This window comes from Takifugu flavidus, chromosome 5, assembly GCF_003711565.1.
Source record: "Takifugu flavidus isolate HTHZ2018 chromosome 5, ASM371156v2, whole genome shotgun sequence".
In the NCBI taxonomy this organism is placed as follows: domain Eukaryota; kingdom Metazoa; phylum Chordata; class Actinopteri; order Tetraodontiformes; family Tetraodontidae; genus Takifugu; species Takifugu flavidus.
In genome coordinates this window covers 1,061,713-1,080,269 of record NC_079524.1, presented here as the reverse complement: position 1 = coordinate 1,080,269, position 18,557 = coordinate 1,061,713, and the positions used below count along the sequence as shown (strand labels likewise).

Here is an 18,557-nt window from a genome sequence, read left to right as displayed (position 1 = left end):
CCCATGAAAGAAGCAGCTGTTCCTGCAGTTTTAATAAATATTTTATCCAGTGCAACTAAACTATGGCTGAACGTTGGGAATACATCTTTATTTCCTCCCTCCATGTTTTATTATAAACACATAAATAGCTGTTTATCAGGGTTCTGACATTCTTTGCACGTCCCGCCGGCTCACATGAAGCTAGGTGTGTCCCACTCCCGTCGGCCCAAACGGACACGTGTGTGTGTGTGTGTGTGTGTGTGTGTGTGTGTGTGTGTGTGTGTGTGTGTGTGTGTGTTTAGTGCAGTGTGTGTGCTGCCAGTTAAATGTTAGCTCACTGATGGAACAGGAGTGTGCTAACGCAGTTTGGCGGTGCTTTATTTCCAGCTTGACCTCTGCTTCTCATCCTAACGAGAAGGTTCCTGCTCTTACGGCTCTAATGTGTCTGGTTGGACGGAGGCTGCTTGATCATCTTCACCCATCGCCCCCCCGGGCCTTCCATCAAGGTCGGGTCCACACAGTCCCAGCTCCACAGCTTCTGCACCCCATCACTTTGCTTTGCTCCCCTCCCAGAGAACGCCGGCCGCCCCGAACCCCCTCCAGCCTTCTGGGTTCCCCCCCACCTTGCTTCACCTTTGCTCCCCTGCGCCTGCGCCCCCCTTCCTCCGTCCTTCCCAGATCTGGCGTGGCAGCGTGTGATGAATGAGGCATTACTCTTGTCCTCTGCTGGCCTGCTTTCCCTGCCACAGCCCATCGTCCCCCATCTGCTCGTCCCTTCCTCGCTCTGTCCGACCCCTCTCCTGGCTCCTGGAACCCTGTGGGACTGGGTGGGCTTCAAACATATGCTATCCCACACATTGTTTTCCATACAAACTCTCATGTTCTCATTTTATTTTTTCCATACCTTAAGATGAGAGCAAAACTGCTATATTTATAGATCAGGTAATTAGAGAAAAAAATACAGTAACTACTTGATTTTTTTTTGTTTCTCTAAGGTGGAGCATCTATCAAAAATGAACTAATTAAGATTTGTACCTCTGCTATACACCCCCCCCCATTCATCAACCCACATCTTCCCTTTGTTTGGCTTAAATTACATCTGATTCATCACCCGTGTCTGTAAACCTCCATCTTGCTAACTTTGGCATACCTTTAATTACATATTCATGTTCAGAGAGACGCAGGCAATGGAAACAGCTGTAACAGCCACTGTTTTAAACTTTGTTTTGGTAGGGAAGCGGGAGTGCAGCGCTATGAAGTGAAGGGATCACGTCTTCAAAAAAGTAAATAAAATATGCATCCTCTCTGTGCTCATTACAGATTTATGACTCTTGTTAAAAGAAAAGGTGGCGGCTGCCTTCCAACATGTCTGACTTTCAAATTCAGACGACACGGCTGTCAAGTGTTGTGCTCCACATTCTGTCCAATGAGAGACCAGGGGGGCTGCGAATGTGCCATCTCCCACACCCTATTTGGAGAGAGTTACTCTGGGTGAACGAGAACACACAAGAACTCCTCACCTACGGTGTATCGAGAGCTTATTGCAGCCCTTTGATGCATAGTTCATCAGTCAGAAAGTTCAGTTGGTTCAGCCGCTTGTGTGTGTGTGTGTGTGTGTGTGTGCGTTTGTGATGTGATGCAGAACAATAAGAGTTTGGGGGAAGACATTGCTGCATTAGGCATAATGAGCATTGGGATTTGCTCCAGCTGTATGAAATAGTTTTGCTGTCTCTGTAGCAACTTTTAAGGAAAAGCGTTCAGAGACGCGTTTCAAATCACCCCATCGCCCACGTCCCCGCGCGTCCTCGCGCGCTCACACACCGACACACACGCGCACGGCCCAAAGGTGCAGAAGCCATGTATCATTATCATCTAAAACTGACTCCGTAACAACAAATGAGGCGTTGAGCATCACTGGGTGTGATCGATGGCCTCGTCGTCCCGCCACAACACCCATCAGGTCAAACCGTTCAGGAAATGAGCAACGTCGCCCTCTAACACCCCAAAGCCAGAAAGGCCCCCACCCCCCCAGACGGCGCTACAGCAACGCAGGGAAGCTAAAACACCAGGAGCCCATTTCTACGCTGCAGCCACACCGGGGGGGTGAAGGTGGGGTTTGGTTGGGAGCGAACATGCAGTCGGTGGGTGCTGGATGAGATGGAGAGGACAGGCACCGAGCGCGACCCCCCCCATCTCCGTTAGAAACCAGCACCACAGCACGGGGAGACGTACCAGAGCCACACACACGCCCACTTACCACCATCGCCCGGATCCCCTCAAAGTGCCAGGAAGCCAACATATCCTCAAGGACACGGTTACTACCCCCGCTGTCCTCCCAGGGGTCGGCTTTAGGGTCCTTGTGGATAAATTACAGTGAAATCGACTCTTTATAAAGCAGCTTTATCAAGGAAGGACAGAAACAAGTATACGCATGGTGTGCAACCTGCTGTTTATCAACTTGTAGACGACAGTTCTCCATTTCAGTGTAAATATTACCTCAGCTTAGTTTGGGCTTGAAGGTAACTTCATTTTATTGATAATGTAAGAATTTAGATTTAAGTCATCTGAGACCAGCTGTGCAAAAACGACGCGTCTTGTTTGGAATAACGAAGGGTCAAAGTTAAGAGTTTAGGGAGCAGAGATGCGTCAGCAGGGAGGAAGCTCCTGATGTGTGTGTGACAGAGTGTGTGTGTGTGACAGAGGAGAAACAAACAATGCAGTGTATCACCCCCCCAGCCTCGTTCACCCTCCCTTTCCTTTTCATCCCTCTTTCTATTAGCGAAACGTGATTAAAATGCAGCTCCTCTCTGCTGAACACTGGAAAAAGGAAAGAAAAACGACAGCGAGACGGGAGGGAAAATGAGGCGGAAAAGTCAAAAGCAACTTTTGCAGCAACAGTTTCCATTTTTCACAGACGTGAAAAACACACAGACACTCAAACTGTTCTTTCTTCCCTCGTACCCCCACCACACGCCCCCCCCCCCAACAGCACTGCAGACTCAATAGCCTCCCCTGAACAACACTTCACTCCCATTTTTATTTCAAAGCATTGTTCAAATCCCCGTGGCTCCCTTTAGTCCGGGGACATTACTGGCTGTATATCGTCCCGGTGCAGCACGAGGGGCCGAGCGAGACGTGCCGGGTTGGGGAGGTGCTGTGGAGCACGCTAACACACAATGGCTCCTATTTAGCACTTTCAAGAGCACCGCGGCTGCTAACGACACCGCGAATAGGTCGCAGGTGAGAAAGAGATGGAAATCCACAGAAAGGCATCAAGAGAACGCGGAGAAACGCCGTGTCAGGACCAGGAGCTGGAACTACCCGCAGTAGCACGCCGACCATGAGGCCGCTACTGAACGCACACGTGCAGAGGCGTGCATGAGCACTATTGATGGGAAGGATAAAGAGGTAATGTGGTAGAGAAAGAGGGCTGTGTGGGGGCAGAGGTCATCAAAGTCCAATCAAGAATTACTGGTCCTACATCTTAATGAACTATAACCGTTTTGAACAACTACCTGGGTCAGGAATAGCACAACAAACTGCTCCTAAATAAAACAATAACACTAGTTGATTCTCATAAGGAGTCACTGATCAGCCAGGTGAAATACGTTGCTTTGACCCCGATATGGCCCTGGTATTTGACCCTCAGGTTTGATCTTTCTACTATCTACCAGCATTTTTGGGATGTGGGGGCATTTTAGCTGGTCCTCACAATCACCAAGGACTGACTGAGGGTAGAACTGGTTAAGATTTGGGGGTTGTGGGTTAGCTAGGGTGCGGGTAGGGAGCTGGAGAAAAAAGTCCTCTCAAAGATAGAAGTACAAAGATGTGTGTGTGTGTGAGAGAGAGAGGGGGAGAGAGAGCGAGAGAGCGAGAGATAGGCCGATAGATGAAGAGAAAGAGGGGGGAGCAGCGAGCAGTAAGCCTGTGAGCAGGACATGATTGCGGTGTGTATCTTATCTGTGTCAGGTCCTCCTGAGGCTAGTGGAGCCTAGCTGAACGGAGCACAAGCGCTTCAGTGACCAGTCAACCGTGTGAGCGTAATCTCTCTACTCCTTCGGTCTCCCTCCCTGCTCGCTCTCTTTTTTCCTGTAAGCCCACACCACGTCCCCCCTGGGAGGCAACTGAGCCACTTTACACACAACATCGGGATAAATATTGTGATCTGTGGTGTTTGCATCAGTGGCCATCGGGATAAACGCTAGCTAGCAGAGTGGCGCTGCTCACCTGTGGAAGGCTCACATCATTTTTAACCAGCCTCAAAAATCAATCTGAACGCGGAAATGATCAACCGTTTCATCTTCCCAGCCCGACTTCAGTATTTCTCATGACCTGGAAAGGTTTTTGCCAATATTTTATATGCAAGACTCTCTGTGAACTCCGAGACTCTGCTAAACCTTTTTTGACTTCTTGAATCAATAAAAACTACACTGTACACTAAAAATTTCATTTCACACCAAGATGACATCCTTTCATGCGAAAGCTGGGTCACATGTGAATGTAATATTTCAATAAATGTCTATGTATTTGAGCACTAATGTGCTCTCCAGGAGTAAAATGGGCTTATGAAATGTTTCAGCATGTAAAATGCTGTTTTTCTACAGAATAAAGGCCTGGCCCAAACACTGCTAGGACATTGTGAGTCAGCCAGAATTCCACACTGAAGGTCATAGCAAATACATAAACTGTATGGTGGGGGGGTGGGGGGAGGAGGAGGAGAGAAAAAATCCTTCTTTCACCCGTGAACCTGCCTGCTTGAATTTTACTGGCAAAACATCTCATCAATTAGTCTGGATGCAGGCTTTGGTTGAGAAGAAGTGACTAATATCTGTCCGAGCACCCAAACTGAGGCACTTTTCACGTCTGCTCGGCAATCTGTTAAGTCAAAACACATGTGGTGATCCAAGGCAAGAAGCCTGCGAGGGGTCCTCTATGCAATGAAAAACAGGTGCTCCACTTTTTGGCCATGTAATACCCCATTTAGCCTCTGGAGCAAAGGTTAGCCAGCTAATAGCTGCCTTGTGGTGCAGCGGGGGGAGCAGAGCACATGGCTCGAGTAAACATCTGGGACAGATTGTACGTACTTGCAACATATGCTTCAAGTTCAATTAAAATGAGGCCTTGGCATATTTATTAATCTTTTTCCCCCCTCTCCTCTTTCTCTTCTTCCTTTTCTCCCCTATAGGCACATGCCATAAAAGAGGCCTCCTTTGACCTATCCTTCTTACTCATGCTTTACCTCATTTTCAGCATTTCTTTTTTTTTTTATTAAGCCCCGAAACTCTATTTGTTCGGCACTTATGCAGGTTGGAGTGGGAGCCCAGGACGGCCGGTGAGAGATAGAATATGTGCCGATATGAAAGGAAGAAAAGGACAGGGCTGATGGAGGGAAGGGCAAAAGGAGAGTGGGAGGGGACAGACACACAGACCAAGAAAAATGTCCCCTTCTCCACTTCCCCACAGCTCAAATGAAATGTTAACAGTTGAGGGGAGCAATAGATCAAAATGTATGAAGCCAGAGTTGGTAAATTGTAGCCTTTGTGGCGGTGCTGCTATCCAGCGTGGCAGCCCCGTGTGAGCGCAGGGAGCAAGGACCTCTTATGTGGAATAATCAGCTCTGCATCGAATCTTTCAGAGGGTGCAGAAGCTGCTGCGGCTGCACCTCATTTCAATATGAAAGTCCCTGAGATTTTTCATATAATCTACAGCTTTTCAAATGTCCCTATTTGTATTTTTCCCCCTCAGAGAGGGAGGAAGGAAGGAAAGCAGTGAGGGAGGACAAACATAAAGGGGTTAAAAATGGAAAAACCTTCCAAGGTTGCACGGTGCATATCTTCAGTCGGTGCCCCCCCCCCCCCCCCCCCCGGTACATTTCTGCCTCACAAGTTCACAGGCATGAAACTTTCCTTCTTCTGGCTGTGGGAGAGGATGTGAGGCTCACGTATCTGTGTGTGCTCATCACCAGGCTGCTCTGCCCGGCTGACTGATTGCCAGGATGACTGTTTGACCATCTGCACTAGAGATGTTTTCTTCCCTCTATTTTCCCACCTTTTGTTCACTCTGCACTCACAACCCTTCAGAAATGAGAGAGGTTACACTTCTACACTTCTAAGGTTGCACTTCTACAAGTGTATCCAGCACAGTGTCCTCAGGCAACATCATTTTCAAACATCAAATTGTCCGGTCAAAGGCCTCCACCATTACCATCACGAATGGCCAGAATTTCCCTCCAAAAATATCACCGAAACAGGCCGCGCCGTTTATCCCGCTTAGCCTGCTAACCTTTATATGACTGGAGCGTGGCTGCAGAGCTTCTGGCATCACCTCTAAGTCATATTCCATCTACATCAATCATTGGGCTTTTTACTTTTCAAAATAAAGCGCAGTGATTTTAGAAGGAAAAAGTGGTTTTTTTTAACACTACTTGACTTGAATCCGACCGGACTGCGATCGTTTCAGTTGCCGTGAAACACTAGAAAACCACAGAGAGGTGCCATCTTACCCCCCCTTCCTCGGTAGCGTGGTACAGAGTTCTACAGAGTCGCTCTTCCTGCAGCGTAAACGAGCGGAGGCAGTAAAGCAGCCACCTGTTGCTACCTGAGAGTGTCTGGACAAGCACAGATGCTGTTTTACTGGAACATAAAGGAGCAGTGAACACACCTAAAGAGCTAACTAAGCAGTTTATGTGGCTGCGTGTTCTCAGGAAGCGGGGCTGGAGCACGTTAGCGGCGTAAAAATCCAGCAGCTATGCGAGGGCGGGGGGGGGGGGGGGGGGGGGCAGGAGGAAAAAACAGTAGATCCAACTGGCAGCAAAAGAGCAGAAGAACCAGGAGAAATGTGAAAATCTACAAAGAGAACGTTCAGAAGGTTGAAAGGTTGTTCAATCTTGGTCGACGTGTTTGTGCCTCAGGCAGGAACGACTGCACAGATGAGGCGATGTGGGGGGGGGGCGTCCGTGTGTGTGTGCAGATGTGACCACAACCTTGACACAAGACATAGTTACCTTGTCGTCTTTGTCGAAGTCCTCGTCCTCGTCCTCCAGCAGGTCCTCCACCGCTTGCTGCGACATGGAGAGAGAAAAGAGAACTTCTCAGAAACGTCGGCCCGTTTCTGACACTTGGAGATCAGCTCAACGACTCTGGTTCTGAGCTGGTCAATGAGAGGCGTGCGCACGTATGAAACACCAGCATCTATCTGCTTCATCGGTCCACAGCTGGAGCTGGTGGCAAAGCCAACGCGATGTAGACAACACAGGAACGTGCACGTGCACGTGCTGTGAACCCTGCACCTGAACAGGTAAACTGGCTGATCAGGTAAACTGTGCAGCCTCCCAGGTCAGACTCCTCGTGCACGACCTCTTGACGCGCAGCATCACAAGGTCACACTGCGGTTCCAAAGTGACAAACACAAACGGCAGCAGACGAAGCCGCCATCCCATAACCACCTCCTCAACCTAGTTTAGAAAAATCCCCCAATCATTACTTAACGAGACAATGGCTTTTGTCCTTTTTGTTTTTCATCGGGACGGGTGGGGGGTTGGGGGGGCTGTGGCGGCTGACATAAGCCTCTTATGTAAATGCAGCTTCCCACATAAACAAAGGGAAGTTCGGAGGCAGAGTTGAGAGGGGAGAGTCAACGGCGTGCGTGCGTGCGTGCGTGCGTACGTGCGCTGGTGTGTGTTCTTCCAGCCACTCTGCATCACGATGGGACGACGCTCCTCCTTAGAAATAGGCTGCAACTGGTATTTCCCACTTCTTTGGGAATCCGCTCCAGTCCCTAACAACTGGCTGATGGATGGAGGTTCGCACCCTTTCTGCTCCACTAAGTGAGGGATGGATGCTGCCGACGCCGCAGCACCAACACACGGCTAAACAAATGAACTATAACTGTTTATAAAGTCGTCATGGTTCCTTTCCAAAGCCTTTCACCCAGGCCAAAAGACAAACATAATGGATCCCTCCACACGCGGGCGCTTCCAGGGCACGCCTGGCACGCGCTCCCAACTTTAAACAAAGGGAATGAGCATGAGCTCGCTGCAGAAGCACGACCCAGAGACAGAGGGAAGGATAGCGTCGTTTGTCTCCCTCCCTTCTGCCGCCGCTGGTTACAGAGAGGAGACATGTTTCCCGCAATGAGACACAGTGTAAAATTAATAAATAAAAAGGCAGCGAACGCATCAGCTGCCCCGAAGATTGCCAGGCTAAATGTGTGCACTGAAGCTGACTGAGGGAGGATATAAATTACCTCAGTGTCGCCTCTGAATTCCAAACATCTTCCTCTTCTCTTCCTCCCTCTCTTTCTCTTTCTCTCATCCTGAGACCCGTTTGGTGCATGAAATCGTTTGTCTGCTTATCCCCCATTATCACGTTGTTTGAATTACTATCATTACAGCGCGGCGGCATCAGAACCTTCCTGTTGACAGGATCGTGCAGGGCTCACACTGCCTGCAGAGCTGCTCCAGTCAATTCAGCTCTCAGGTGGGGATTAACATATTCAAGTGTGTTGGGATCATACGGGGATGATGCAGGCTGCTCTTACAGATTCCACTGGGCCCCTAAATACGTGCAAAAATGGCTAGAAAGTGAATTACAAATACATTTAAGGACAATGACAAATTGAGTTGAAATTGCTGTAAAATGATGAATATTTGTGTGCTCAGAAGTTAGAAAATACCGTTCAGGCTTTTTTTATTACAGGTTTTACTAAAAAACAAGAGGTTACCAAAACTCTGGAACATTTGTATTTATGGTGATTAAGTTCAAATACATTCACAGAACTAGCAAAGAAACAAAGCAGCCACTTCCGCTGGTTTTGTCAAACTGTCGATTAAAACTGCCGTTTCACTTTTCATCGAATTCTTCAATCTCAGCAAACTTGAAGGGGAGTTTTGTGCCTTTTGATGCGGTTCCAGAGTGAGGGAAGACTTTTCAGACTAAAGCAGACAACAATTTAAAGATCTACAGGGCCAAATATCCTGTTGAACCTTTTTAGGACGGAATTGTCCAGGAGTTCCTGATTAAAATGTTGAATAGGCCCCTGAGCTGCAGCAGGAGCTGGAGACACCATTGGACCAGTGTCCAGAAATGGTCTTTGTGTCTCCGTCTCCGTCCCCTCTCGCTCCTCCCAACCTTCCCAATGACATCCGCAGGGGGAATTGATGGTTAGGCAGACGGCTCGGCCAACACGAAGATATACTTATTCCGCTCCTTTTTACGCCCATCTCTGCAGCCCCCCCCCCCCCTTGGATACGTGAGGGGGTTTTAACCTCTCCAGATGCTGAGGTTCGGCCCAACGGTTGGTTAGGGGGCTTTCAAGGCCCTATTTGGTATGCACCATCCATGCACGTAGGGGTACGTGCGTATGGATGTGTATACCGCCTACACCAGGGCTTCTGCAGACTGGGGGAGGGCTGCAGGTCCGATAAGGGCTGCTGGCTGAGTCTGGCTGACCCGTGCGGGCCCTTCACAAGCTGTCAGAGTCATGGCCCTCAGAGGGGGGCCTTTCCATCTGCGTTGCCCCAGCCAGAGTTGGCTCAGCAGGCTGCCGGCTCGGGGTGAGGGTAGGGTGCTTACGAGAGCTGGAGGCTTGTGGGTGGTGGGGGGGGGGGTTGTTGGAAACAACACCAAATCTGTGAGAAGTCCAGGCTATCGACTCACGGGAGCCTAATGAAAACGTCTCTTATTTGCTGTCAAATCTGCAAAGATGTTTAGTCAGAGATTCAGCAGCCGTCCAAGAAAACCACCGTCGACCGTGTCAATAAAGAGTCGGTCAGAGAAGAGTCGGGGCGCACATGCGTAATCTGGCGCACAAACACAGTTTCATTTGACTGCCGAGCTCAAATCCTGGGCTCTGCTTTATAGACAAAACAACAACAAGCACGGTGGCAGACACCCGGAGCTTCAGACGCCGCTCAAGAGCGCCGACAGTCGCAAAGGTTCAGCGGGATAAACGAAGGCAGACAAACGGAGGGAAAGAGAGACAACGCGATGAAAAAGGAGGCTGGGAGGATTCTGCCGCGGCGTTCCTGATGCTCCCGATGCTCCCGTCCTGCTTCAAACGGTGCCCGTCGCCTGTCTCTCTGCCTGCCAGCCTGCCAGCCTGTCTGCCAGTTTAGCGGGGAGAGGAGCGGAGATGAGCGCGGCGATGCCGGGGCGGCGATGCCGGGGCGGCACGGGGGAAATCAGCGGGGCGCAGGCGCTCCCAGTTAAAAGTGACATGACCTTTTGATTTTGTCACCTGTCACCAACTGCCATGTCTGAGTCTGCGCTGAGGAGCGCCTGCCATCTACCGCTGCCTCCGTCTGCCTCCCTCGCTCTCAATACCTCTCTTCTTCCTCCGTCTCTTTCCTCATTCTCCTTTTCCTCCCAGAGCTGCAGTTTTCTGGAGGAAATGTGGAGGTGTGACTTTCAGGGGGAGTTGAGGCATAATAGGCAGAGTTCACTTTAGACTCGCAGCTTTTTACCCATATTTATTTTTCCTCGCCTGCTTTGTTTATGGCTCCTAATGAGAGCAGATGTCAAGACGGAGCATGTTTAGGAGGGATTTCCTGTTTTTGTTCAAAATCAGGAAGAAAAACTAGAATTGATAACAATGGCAGTGCTTTTGTCCCCGATGATACGATGCGATATGAAATCATCCATTATTACTGTCTTGGAGATAAAATGAAATGGCTTTTATAGCAGTGAACCATATAGTGCTGTCACAATGAGTGAGTCACGGGCACAAAAGTGGGGGATTAAACTAATACATGCAGAAATATGTAGATTAAAACACAAAGTTGGAGCAAAGTCTTTATTTTAAATTAAAAGATGATGGCAAAGCTCTCTTGAGCAGATTAAATTTATGTGAAAATGTTATCAAACTTGCAGGTTGCAAGTAGTCAGCACTGCTGGAAGCACATTTGTGAGTGTGATGTATCTACAGGCCATTAGAGTTCCCGCTTGTGTAATTGGCTGGCAGATCCAGCGGGTGAATCCACGTAATGGTCTGAAGCCTGGGATAAAGAGGACGCTCCTCCAGTGTCACGAGGCTTAATTGCCCGTCCAACCAGTGTAGAAAGAGACATCACCGTGTTCGTGCACATCCCCTCTACAGGAGCCCGCGCTGAAATCAACACCTTCATAACATCTGGCCGGGGCCTTTCTGGGCCAACGGAAGTCGGGCTATGGGGATGTGCTGGGCTCCTGGAGCTCGACACACACCCCTCTCCTGCATGCTAGCCTTCTCCTCCTCCTGTCCTCTAGCTGACCCAGCCTTGATTTCAGGCCTGGGAAGGATGGAAGCCCCAAACTGTTTCGCTTTGCAAAATAAGATCAAGACGGAGATATCACTGAATAAGATCCTCCACGCAAGTCCAAGAAAGACAGAACGGACCTTCGTGGGTAGGACGTCATGGGCTGTGAATGCTAAAGCGGCGTCCCGCTTTGCATATATTCAGTAGCAGAGACGGTCCTCTCCTTTGTTTGCTTCAGCGTGTTACGCTGCGACTCGCAGGTCAGCGAGCAGCGTTTGAGAGGCGGGGTTCACGGGTCAGAGTGCTACATGATAAAAGAAGGGGTCAGCGACCTCGCTGGTGCGCTGACTCCTTTAATCGCTGTTCTAAGGATGCTCCGACTGCTTAGCAGGTACCGGTCAAGGTTGGGGCTCTTGCGAGAACCACTGATCTGGGATCTGTTTGCAGAGCAGCGTGTAACCGCAGAATAGTCAGTGACCCTGGGTGGTGAGCCGCACATGTAGCCAGAACCGTGTTTGTTTATTCGCCATCGACTGTGGGCGTGATCAGAGAAGGGTCCTCACATTGAACCCATCAGAGGAAGCAAGGCCATTCAGTTCATTAGCAAGCGAGCGCGTTTCTTTTTTCCCCCTGCAGACCGCTCTCTGTCTCGTCCTTCAGAGGGAGTTCAGCAGAGATTCCTTTGGCATTACCCTCACTGCAGGAAAACGCAGCTCTCCGGATGCTGACCCTCACTCTGCACGACACAATGCATTAATCTGCTCTGCTCTTAGTAATTAGAAAAGCGTCTTCCCTTGTTTTCTGTTTCATTCTCTTCTGCTCCCTGCCAAGTGTGAGAGGGAAACAGTGAGTCGCCCGTGACTTCAGCCTGATAAAGGCTTGGAAGCAGAATGCAGGGGACCGGGAGAGGAAGTGAGCACCGCTGATACTCCGCGCTCCCCCCTGCACCGTGGATCTGAAAACAAACAGGGACAGGACTCGGGGGAGGCGTGTGTCTGTGCATGTGCTGCATTTGGAAGCACAAATGCCTAAAAATAATGAATTCCTCCACCGACGTATGTTGCTCTTACGGCGCGTATACAGGATTGACAGAACTCAGTTACAGCACAAATAAACGACGGGGGATTTGATTACGGCGGTGGGAGACAAAGTTCATCACATTTCTAAATCCGGAGGTAAGATAAGACCCGAGAGATGACGAGTGTCAGGGAATCTGCCTCCGCCGCTCGTTACGGCGCCGCACAACCGCCACACGCAGCAGGAGGAAAGGTTGTTTTAATAGTGCTAATCTCTGACATTTCATCCCATTTTCACAGGATATATTGTGGGAGAGCAGTCATGCATATGTATGTTCATGTATGTACACACAGAACAGACAGAACTACACACACGTTTCCTCACACAGATAACCTTTATCTCTGTGTACAGACTCTGGCGTTTTCTCCCCATAAATATATGAATTCCATGCAAACTCACACCTGGAGCGCCACGCGTATGCGTGCACGTTCCCGCTCCTGTGCTTGTGTCTTTAACCATCCTGAATCACAACCATAGAATAAAACACACACCACTACGTAATCCCACCACCAGAAAAACAGAATATTCAGATATACGGGATCCTTTTGCCACCGTCTCTTGACTGCGTATACGCCGCTGAATACGCCACCACGGCTACATTAGGGGAACACTGTTGGCTACACTGGATGGAAACGGCCTTCAGTCTGTTTCCATCCAGCAAAACTGGCATCAGCCCTGCAGAGAGCAGGAGGGTCCCTCTCGTTACTGTGTGACAATAAACCAACAACGAAATAAAATGTAAATGTAACAGATAGGCGTGATTAGAGGAGTGATATTCGTGTCTCCTCTCCTCGCACAAAACAGCGCGTCACGCTAAAGGTACTCGCCTTACGAGTATCCACACCATCAGCGTGCGTTAATGTTCCAGCTCATTCCTGAAGGCACTTGAGACACAATGGTCTCATTCAGGGAGTGGAGAAAGGCAGTTCTGCTCTAAGTAGCAGCACACTGTACTTCCTTACACATAACATGAGTGGCACATTAAGAAATAGAAAACAATTGTCTAATTTTACTTAAAAAGTCGCTGGGTAAAAAAAAATGGAGGTCTAAATATATTTAAGCAGCAGGTGTGGGGACCAAATATCCATCCCAGACTCAGTCTGAGGATTTTTTGTCAAGCAATGTCGCCATCTACAGGTCAGCCCGAGTATCCTCTGCAGGCTGTTGTTTTTGTTGGTCTACTTAAAATTGAATATATGCACATACACTTTTGTTTAACTGGCATGGGTCTATTTTATGCGGGGAAATCTGTTTCATTATCGCAGCGGAAGCTCTTCCAAATCCAGTCTAATTTCACCCGCAGACTCCTCACGCAGAGACAAATCTACAGATATAGGAGCTGAGAAGCTGCAAAGAGAATCCGTGGTGTGTTCACTTGTTATTTCCGAGTCGGTCTTGGAAAAAGGCACTTATTAAAATTAATCACTTCATTGTTAACTCCGAGTCCACAGCCCGGCTCCCTCGCTCGTGTCCTCCGCTCTGCGAGTGTGTCTGGCCATGATTAAAACATGTCCGTTTCTCCATGACATTGCTTTGACATCATTTAATTGGTATAGAGATAAAAAATAAATGAATTAAATAAATATAGTACCAGGTAAGTGGCGTAACGTAGCTCAAGGTGACAGCTTGTTATTTCTCTCCTTTCTTTGCCTCAAAGAGGATTTTACAAGGCAAAGTAAGAAATGCGAGACTGAGAGCTGAAAATGTGTCTCCTCACAGGAAATGTGTTTTTTTTAGATTATTGAACTCTTTTTTTTCAATTACAATTTGCACATTGTTGAAGACTTTAACTTAATCAGGTGTTTCGATGAAGCGAGAGTTTGAATTGTGCTTATCTGCTTCCTGTTTCTCGTTCATCTGTTCATCATTTGCGTTCAGGTTGTGTTGTTTTTTACTGCAAACACATGTTGTTTGAATTAAAGTAGCAACACTGATGTAAATTTGACTCCTACATTTGACTCACGTGGTTTAAAGTCTCCAGAAATTTTGCCGTATATTTTATTCTCCACGGCGAGGAGGCTACGGACGCTATGGGGTTACTCACCACATCTTGCCTGGTGTCCTTCCCCGATACGATGAGGATGTAGTTCCACGCCAAAGGCAGCAGCAGAGCCAGGGGAATCATGTAGAGTTCAAAATTCCAAACGACGATCACGAAAAGCTGAAACCACAGAGAAGAAACGTTAAACGGTCGGGCAGAAAGCAGAAACGGGGGGAGGAAGCGCGGCATTCGAGACCCCCCATTGACCCAGACGCCTGAGAACGTACGTCGCCCATATGTGGCGCCGGCCCACGCGCTCACGCACATTCATATGCAGGGTCAGAACTCTCATGGAACAGGAAAATAAGAGTCACTTTAAACAAAGATACAGGCCTGGTACCAGGGAGCCCGGTTCAGAACCCTGACCCTGGAGCCTTTCTGGGCCTTCCACTGAAGGCAGGGACGAGCGGGAGGACGAGGACGAGCGGGAGGACGGGTACGAGCCGTCAGAGCCCCTTTCCTCCTTGCCAATCATCCCTCAGTTAGGTATCATCTTCAGCCGCGGCACGTCAGAGCTCGCCCTTCCTCACTCAGCCCTCGCATACAAGCGTGTGACCTCACACACCCTGAGATCCTAACCTTGTCACTCTAAGCCCCAATACCCCTCTCTCCTACCCCAAAAGCCTCTTATGGCCCATCTCTGCACCCATCTGCCTAAAGTGTAACCTCTACACCTCCCCTCTCATCACCAAACAAGGAAAGCACCGTCTGAAAATTAACCTTTGCTGAGACGCCGGATCCTGGGCTCGGCTCAGCTCTTTAGGCTGTGACAGCAGATTATCGGCGGTCCGCTGAGGGGATCTGTGGGAACGTAAAACAGGCGAACGCTCGGAGCGTCGTTACGTGGAGTCATTGTGCCGACTGTCAAGAGCCTGAGAAGAAGTTGTAGAAGAATGTGTCAGAAACAACTAAGTGAAAATAGTCAATTTTCACGCGAAAAAGAAGAAAAAAGGAACGCGATTAAGCAAAATATATTCAAATGAGGCATTCTCTGAAAGAAAATTTGAGATTAAATGCTGCTGTGGAGTTTGACAAGGGCTGCAAAGAGGTGTGAAAGGAGAACTGGAGAGTGAGGCGGGACTGAATACGGAGCGTTTGGTTGTTTACTCTTTAAGTTTAATGTCAATATGAGGATCAACAGCCCCTCAGATCGGACGCGAGGGGCCGATCGAGCGTTCCCTTTTTCTTTCCACGCGCTCAAATATGCAAATGAATCTCCCTCAACGAGGAACAGAACTTAACAATCACATTTTCTCAACTTTCGCACTTTTCAAAGTTTTGCACAGCTCCGACAAACTTCTGCAGGAAACTCCGACTTCATGTAAAATTCCCAGGCACCACGGAGAAGGAAGACGGGATAAAAGAAAGATTAGAAATGACCAGTGCATCCATCTGCATAATAGTCACAGCCAAATGTAGTTTTCAGATAAACCTGAGTGGTCTCAGAGCAACAAAAAGTCCCCCCAAAGATTCCCAATCTTCCCTTTCTCACATTAAAAAAGCAGCAAAATTCTCCCCGTGTGGCAGAAACAGAAAAACAATATTTAATCATTTATATGTGGATACTAAGTAGCAAAACAAGCCTTTCTGCTCATTGCACATGAAAGGCTGTTGGGGTGATTCAACAGAGAGTCCCAAACACACCACATTCCATATTAATCCCTAATCTGTAAGCATCTTAAAAAGCATCATTCCTACATCATCCCAATCTGGAAATCTTTGGGAATAATCTCTAACACGGAGCCACGGAGGTGCAGAGGCTTAAATTCTGCGAAGCCAAAGCGCTCGTGGTTTGATCCTGTTTTGATAAAAAGCTATAAATAACTTAGCAAACTGACAAAGATCTTCATCAAAGCCCCTGAAGCCGTGCGAGCCGCGGGCCACAGGATGCATGTGCTCACGGATGCTAACAGCAACATGTGAGTTTCTGTCTTTATTCATTCCTGATTCCTTCATCCCGCTTCCGTAGGGGCCCTACAGTGGCCGGACCGCTCCACCAGGACTGAGCGATTGCCCCCCCCCACCCCATTCACCCCCCCATCCGCTCGCTACGCCACAGCGGGGTCGGTGGCGGTGGGAGACGCAGAGGAAAAAACACGTCCGTGAAAACACGCCGGATGGAAGAAGAGGAAGGAATCCAAAAATGGCAAATTTAGATACGTTCATGGGGGGGGGGGTAGGATACAGACAGGTTATATAGATTATTCATGTCGCCTCAATATGACTGAAATTCAATGTTACAAAATAAAATTAGTCTGACAATCGAAGCTTTTTTATATTTACTTTTTCAGTGAAAAATCCCAGAAAAAAAGTTTCTATTATTTTGAACATTTGACATTGAATTAACATTTAATCGAACATTTAATAAACATTGAATATAATTGTATTTTTGAAATGAGAAAATAACTCCCCCTTTTTCTGGGCAGTTTTCCTCCAAAATGCATTTTGTATGAAAGCAAAAGAACTGAGCATCAGGGTTTTTTCTGAAAAGTTCAGTGAAATCTCGAGGAACAAAGGAACCGACGCGTCATAAAATAAGAGCGTTCTTCCCGGTGGAATCTGTTAAATCGTCCTTTTCCCGGGAAGCTCCGACATCACAACACAGGTAAAAAGGAAAACAAGTAAAATTCCTAAGGTCGGTATCAGTTCACACATGTTGGGGACTATTTTGACGAGGAGTTGATTTTAATTACAGCTAAAATGCTCTGAACGTTCCTCAATATCAGAAACATTAAATTATATATTAAAAAGTTTTAACCGAGGAGGAAAAAAAAGACAAGTCAGAATGATTTATTCAAGCACTCTGTGTGGCACGTTGAGAATTGTATCTTTTTGCATTATTTGCTTCAAAAACAACGGCTCAGAGCCACGGCACCGTGGGAGGGTAATATTCAGTACTTTGGCTTACATTAGCCGCACACCAGGCTAACTTTCCTCCTGCTCTGTCTCAGTGGAGTGAAACTGAAGTTTGGATTTCAGAGTTCCCCTTTATCTCACTTACATCAATTTCCATGCTGGCATTAAGTGTTGCCAGATAGCAACTAGAAAGTCCTGTTAAGTTTGAGAGGGGGGTGGGGGGGGGGGGTGACTCTGTCCTGTTGGTGACCGAATCTGAGCATCGATCTGTGGTGCTAGACTGCCCCCTGCTGTCGTCCTGCGGAACACAACGCTGCGCACAATTAAAGCTGTTGCTCTAATTTTATTTATTTTTTTAAAAGAAGCGACCTCAAAGAGGATCCAGTAGATCCAGTCTACTCCCGCTGCAATAATATAGGGAAATCATGTCAAGTGTTGAGTGTTTAATGGGCTCATAATTGTGAATCTGTGTAACTATGGGCGTTGGTTCCTCGGGTAAAATGCTTCGAGGATTTTCTCTCTTTTTTTTTGACGTGTGTCGATCTCTGGTGATTAAACTCTAACTTGGTATTCTCCCTCCGTCACAATATTCCAACTATCACTCGCTTTACAAGTCAGGGCGCTGTAAAACGTGAGCGCCAGGCTTTCAAAGCTGTCCCTTGCTGTGGGCAAAGACGAACCCGCCACTTCAAAACTCTGAAAACTTTGACAGATTCTTTGAAGAGGAGTCAAAGGAGCAATTTCGAGACCCGGAGTGGCGGCTACAGCTCGCTGCTGTGGAGTCTCTGCGTCACGTGCACGAGCAGGAGCATCAAACTACCAGCCGAGCATGTGCAAACACACAAATACCTGCACACTCTCAAATGTTGCTTCTCTACTCTTTGCTCTCTTTTTTTTTTCCAGCAGGGTGAATTTTTATCTAAATGCAAAGCAGGTGATAGGTGCTCCAGTTTCCTCTAGAAGTAGCTCCCTTGTCTGGGCCCTCTTCCTGATAAGAGTCCTACTTTGCCTGACATAAAAGAGCGCGGTATCATTTCCCCACCCTTCCCAACAACCCCCAGCTCGCTGCCCTCGCCCTTCCCTCGGCTGCACAAAGCTGCCTCTATTTGCTTCCAATTCAGGGCCCAATTGCAGATAAAGTTACCGCAAATTTGTTTGGAGGAAGAGCTGCTGAGGCCTGCGGTCCCCGGGGCAATAACAGCCTTGTCTTGCAAGGGCCGTGGGGAGAGCTGGCAGCAGCAGGAGGAGCGAATCTGACACCGCTCGGCCCCAGCGCGGCCTCGACTCTCTGGGAGGGAACGCAGAGAGAGAGAGAGATAAAGGAAAGCAGGAATGGACGGACAGAAAGAAGGTAGAGCTGAAGGTGAAGAC

The 18,557-nt window shown here is 48.3% G+C and overlaps 1 protein-coding gene across 28 annotated transcripts in view; it reads right to left on the bottom strand.

Moving 5' to 3' along the window:
- mctp1a (multiple C2 domains, transmembrane 1a) overlaps positions 1-18,557 on the bottom strand; it is a 77,289-nt gene that overhangs the window by 14,562 nt on the left and 44,170 nt on the right. For 21 of the 28 annotated variants that reach the window (XR_008950567.1, XR_008950569.1, XR_008950571.1 and 18 more), the window contains 3 exons: positions 14,334-14,450; positions 6,983-7,039; positions 2,237-2,335 (listed from right to left, as the gene is read on the bottom strand). Coding sequence is in view for 17 of the 28 variants with exons in the window: in XM_057032910.1 (XP_056888890.1) it covers positions 2,237-2,335; positions 6,983-7,039; positions 14,334-14,450 (273 nt within the window). In the remaining 11 variants the exon portion in view is untranslated. The remainder of the gene's footprint in view (positions 1-2,236; positions 2,336-6,982; positions 7,040-14,333; positions 14,451-18,557) is intronic. The other 7 variants (XR_008950577.1, XR_008950576.1, XM_057032901.1 and 4 more) reach the window with 1 other exon arrangement.